This window comes from Carlito syrichta, unplaced genomic scaffold, assembly GCF_000164805.1.
Source record: "Carlito syrichta isolate Samal-C Ts95f unplaced genomic scaffold, Tarsius_syrichta-2.0.1 Scaffold314846, whole genome shotgun sequence".
NCBI classification, from domain to species: Eukaryota; Metazoa; Chordata; class Mammalia; order Primates; family Tarsiidae; genus Carlito; species Carlito syrichta.
Window position 1 is genome coordinate 72,130 of NW_007258942.1, and position 5,484 is coordinate 77,613.

Below are 5,484 nucleotides of genomic sequence, written 5' to 3' on the forward strand. Positions count from 1 at the left end.
CCCCGGGCTGGCGCGCCCGAGCCTCGCGCTCCCGCCGCCGCCGCTGCTGCTGCTGCTGCTGCTGCTGCCGCCGCCGCCGCCCTTCGGCCAGGCCCACGGCGCCGCGCGCTTCGACCCCACCTGGGAGTCCCTGGACGCGCGCCCGCTGCCCGCGTGGTTCGACCGGGCCAAGTTCGGCATCTTCATCCACTGGGGCGTGTTTTCCGTGCCCAGCTTCGGCAGCGAGTGGTTTTGGTGAGCGCGCATCCCTCCGTCCCCTCTGACCCGCGGCCTCCAGCCAAGACCCGGCGCGCCTCGGGGGCCGCCAAGTGCGCCCCCTTGTCGGTTTCACCTCCCACGGTTGGAACCGCGCCTCGCATTTCCGGGTGGTGTTGGTGTGCTTTCTGGCCTAATTGCTTTGTGCCGGCTGAGCGCGGAGGCTTTCTCCTGCGTGCAGGAGTTTGCAGACCCACTGCGTGTGGATCTGACTTCTCAGTCGCTTCGTCGTGGCGCGTATCCGGCCGAAGTTAGGACTCGATAGCATAGAGCGGCGAGAGCAATTAGTCCGTTTGTGTTGGGTCGTCACGTGTGAGGTGATTTACACACTGTCCCAAAGTTGCCCTGCGGCTACCTGCCTATTTCCAGCCGTTCTGTCACAGACTGTGACTAAGACGCAGTCATGGATATGTGAGACCTTTGAACATACGTGGGCTTTTTAATGTTAAACTGTTACCACGAGTGGTGTGCGGTGGCTGATGCCTGTCATCCCCGCACTTGGGGAGGCCAAGGCCGGAGGAATGCTTGGGCCCAGGAGTTCGAGACCAGGCGAGGCGGCATATACCTCGTCTCTACAAATAAAAAACCACAACAAAACAAAACAAAAACAAAAACAAACAAACAAAACTGGATGTGGTAGCCTGCACCTGGAGTCCCAGCTACTAGGGAGACTGAGGTGGAAAGGTCGCCTGAGCCCAGAAGGTCGAGGTTGCAGTGAGCCGTGATTGTGCCACTGCACTCCAGCCTGGGAGACGGAGTGTGTCTTCGACTCAAAAAAGAGAAAAAGTTATCACGTGTGACTCTAATCACTTTTAAAAAACGTCCTAGAATGGTAACCCTAAAAACCGAACAAATTATTATTGTTATTTATTTTATTTTATTTTATTTTTTTGAGTTGGAGTCTCACTCTGTCGCCCAGACTGGAGTGCAGTGGCCGCTCCCGGCCACCGCAGCCTCGACCTGCTGGGCTCCGGCTTTTTTTCCGCCTACAGCCTTCCGAGTAGCTGGAATTACAGGCGCGCGCTACCACGCCCGGCTCATTTTTGATTTATTGTAGAGATGAGGTCTCGCCAAGTTGCCCAGGCGGGTTTCGAACCCGCAGGCTCAGGCAATCCACTCACCTCAGCCTCCCAAAGGCGCGGGATTACAGGCTGAGCCACTGAGCCCGGCTCGAACAAATTATTAAAGGTTCTAGAATGGTACCTTAAAAAATTATTTTCTTATCCCCAGTTATTATCTTGCCATAGGAAAGGTGCTGCACAAAACATTGCACTTTAGATTTTTACCTTGAGATCTATGAAACCTCTTGAGCTGTTACACATATCTTTTCTGATTAAATGCTTCAAGTATTAAGTTCCTCACATAGAAATGTTATTGAAGAAATACACGCGTATATACATACATACACACATATAATATATTCATATATAATAATGAATTATTAATATACAATATATTCATATGTAATACATTAAACAATAAGTATTTATTTCAATCTACTTTATACTATATTCATCATATAGTATACAGCCAAATTTATATATACTGGATGTAGTAGACACACTACAGATTATAAACTGTATTATATTAACATTGTAGGTTATACACTGTACCACTTTCTACTGTAGGAGCAGAAAAAATTACTCCTCTACCCTCTTAGCCTGTGTCCAAGAATTAACTCGACTCGGCTGGGTGTGGTGACCTGCAATTCCAGCACTTTGGGAGGCCAGGGTGGGAGGATAGCTTGAGGCCGGGAGTTGGAGACCAGCCTGGGCAACATAGAAAGACACCATCTCTAAAAAATAAAGTAATGGAAAACAATATAAATGATGGACTCTTTACTGTAAGCGCCTCTTTTCATCTATCTTAGTACAAAATGTGAGTTTAGACTATAGGAGAGAATGCAGGTTGAAATTAGAACATGTTAGGAGAAAACAGGAAAAATTCCTTATCCTTACTCAACTTTCTGACTGTCCTAGTTTTTTCTTTTGTAGTTCAATTTAAAAGGCAAAAATGTATTATGATCAGTTAGAATACTTTCACTTTAAAGTATCGAAAACTCAAGTAAAGGTATAATAATAGGGACCTATTATCTCACATAACAGGAAATTTAGAAGTAGTTGGCTCATTGATGAAATCAAAAACCTAGGCTCTTTCTGTCATCCTCACCCTGAGAACTTGATCCTTCATGGTCACATGATGGTTCCCAGGCATCACAACTCCACACAACCTTGCCCAAAGGCAGGAAGGCCAGTTTCTCTTTTCATTAGGAGGGAAACCTTTTCCAGAGTCCCCAAAATAAGCTGCCCTTCAAGTTCTGTTGGCCATCGTCATTGGCCTCACATCATTGTTGTAGCTGCAATGGAAGCTGTGAGAGCAGGTATATGACTTTTGGGCAGGCAGACCACAGTGTCCGCTATGTATCATGACCTTCAATGATGTCTTATCAGCCAGAAGAGCTTCCAGTTCATGTCTGAGGATGTAAGTGCTGATTATGGATTTGCTCATCCTATAGAAACGCCCTTATGAAAATAGTGGGGTGAAAAAAATAGAAGATAGATCAGAAATGACTGAGAATAGTTACTGCTGTGTTTATCTACAATGTGTTAGGTATAGTGTTCCTTTTGAAGCCTTGCTTAAGCAGTTTAGGTCCAGTATGCGATTGCTTGGAATGAATACACACAATATGTCATGCTTGAAGGTTGCATCAATTTATTAAGATAACAACATCTCCTTAATGTTATGACTGCCTCCCTTTCTACACCCCGCCCTACAACATATTCTCTGCTATAATAGATGCAAGCCATGTTTTAGCCATGCACTCTTCTGTTTTGAAGCCCTAGTCACTTGTGTTACAAAGAACAATGTCTGAGTGTGAAGACACATATGATGTGTTGTGATTTAGAAGTGAAGAATTAAGAGAGAATGGATGGCTGGGTTGCCTTAAATGTTCTAGTTTATGAACTGAGTGAGAGTTTCATAAGGGGATAGATGGCAAATGAGAGGAGGGTTTTGGTTTGCATAAGCTTTCTTTAAAGCCAAGTCAAACCCATGGAGAAATGAGGAAGAGAATCTGGATAAGATTGTATTCGAGTAAGGGGTACATGTTAGAGGGAGCAGGTCAGTTCTTTCAAAGGTGTATATGTGTGCTATTTCCTTTCCTCCCTTTAGGTGGTACTGGGAAAAGGAAAAGAGGCCAAACTATGTGAACTTTATGAAATATAATTACCCTCCTGATTTCAAATATGAAGATTTTGGACCACTATTTACAGCAAAATTTTTTAATGCCAGCCATTGGGCAGATGTTTTTGAGGCCTCTGGTGCCAAATACATTGTCTTAACTTCTAAACATCATGAAGGTAAGTCAGTACAGTAAATGCAAATGAAAAAAGTTTTTTTTATTGTTTGTTTTTAAAGAAGGAACTAAAGCAGGGTAATCTAAACAAAATCAGAATTTTCTATTAGGAGCTACTGTAAGTGATGACTGGCGTCTGTTTATAATTTAAGGACAACATGTTCCCCTCAAATTGAGAGGCACTAGGGATAAGGAAAGATCATACCTTCCACATAACAGAGGAAAGATAGTCACATTTTGTTATTTGCATATTTAACAACATTTCCAAGATTTAATTAAAAATATTTGAAGAGGGATATGGGCAGAGTTTATAATTGAAATTGCACTCTTTCCTTTCTCTGTAGTGAGTCCTGGGAAGGCACCATGGGGTTATGCTTCTGTAGTCTTGTGTCATTGTGACACACCTAGAAGCACTTTTGACCAACTCTTAGATGACCAAAAGGTGCAATTGGTGGATGAATTGCTAGTGCTGACAGTGATACAGCTCATCTGGAGGAAAAGGATTATGGAGCTGTAATGGTTTCCAGAAAATCAGAGCTGGTGGAGGACTATTTAAAAGGAGACACAGTGGTTCTACATTAATAGAACAGGTCCTACCCATGAGCCCTCCAGTATCTATAAAACCAAGGAAGCGTTAACAAACTGTCATTGTCCCAACCACATGTTAATTTATTAGTTGCCTTTGTGTGACCATCTTTGCCTTGGTATAAGAAATTTTGCCTCTTTATTTTTCAAGGGATGGGAAGACAATAGGAGAGAACCAGAGCCCCAAATCTGGGATTTTATTATAATATTTTTCCTCTTAGCCACATTCTGGTAGCTTCATGATTTTCTCCTATAGATGTTTCTCCTGCTGAGATAGATAGTTATAAAATGTATTTGCTTGAGAACATGTTGATTTCCTGATGTCTAAGTTCTTCTCTAAGCTGTGTGACACAAAGTATTACATAGAGAGTTTATTAAACAAACAAATGACCCCCCCCAAAAAAACCCTTAATCAAATTGTGAGGACAGATGATGTAGCCCTACATTAATGCATTTTCTAGATTTTATGTTGCTAGATGTTTTCATTGCTTATGGAAAATGCAGCACTGAAATGGGGAAGGAAGATCACAGTGTGAGGTTATGGTGGTGATATTAGACTGAAGACCTATGTGGTTTTAGCTGCCTGACGTTAGGGCCTGTCAAGTTGAAAACGTTTGAATATGACTTTAAATGTCAATGCTGCTTTAAAGTTTACCACAAACATCTTTGGAACAAGAGTGAGTTATTTTACAAGCTTTTAAAAATGAATTTAAAGAGTGAGTCAGTCTTAAACTTGCCCTAATTTATGAAAGTAAAATGTTTTACCAAAAGTATATCTTATGAATGTCTGTTTGCAAAGATTCTTTTAGATTTTAGTGGAAGTGTAACAGTGTACTTATGTTTTTAGGCACTAACTGTACATTTTGAGGCTTTTATGTGATTTTTTTTTTTTTTTTTGAGTTGGAGTCTCACTCTGTCGATCATGCTGGAGTGTAGTGGCATACTCACCGCCACCCAGCATTGACCCGCTGGGCTCAGGCGATCCTTCTGCCTCAGTCTCCAAGTAGCCGGAACTACAGGCATACGCAACCACACCCAGCTAATTTTTTATTTATTGTAGAGACGAGGTCTCACCAAGTTGCCCAGACTGGTCTCGAACCGCGGGCTCAGGCAATCCACTTGCCTCGGCCTCCCAAAGTGCTGGGATTACAGGCTGATTTTATATTATTTCTTTTTTTTTTTTTTGAATCAGAGTCTCATTCCATCACCCAGGCTGGAGGGCAGTGGCACGCTCCTGGCCACCGCAGCCTCGACCTGCTGGGCTCCAGTGGTCCTTCCGCCTCAGCCTT

General features: G+C 43.2%; 1 protein-coding gene across 1 annotated transcript in view; it reads left to right on the forward strand.

Moving 5' to 3' along the window:
* The window catches only part of FUCA2 (alpha-L-fucosidase 2), a 42,373-nt gene that overhangs the window by 23,241 nt on the left and 13,648 nt on the right, over window positions 1–5,484 (forward strand). The window contains exons 2-3 of the mRNA XM_008072084.2: window positions 1–234; window positions 3,427–3,614. Of these exons, the coding sequence (XP_008070275.2) occupies window positions 1–234; window positions 3,427–3,614 (422 nt within the window). The remainder of the gene's footprint in view (window positions 235–3,426; window positions 3,615–5,484) is intronic.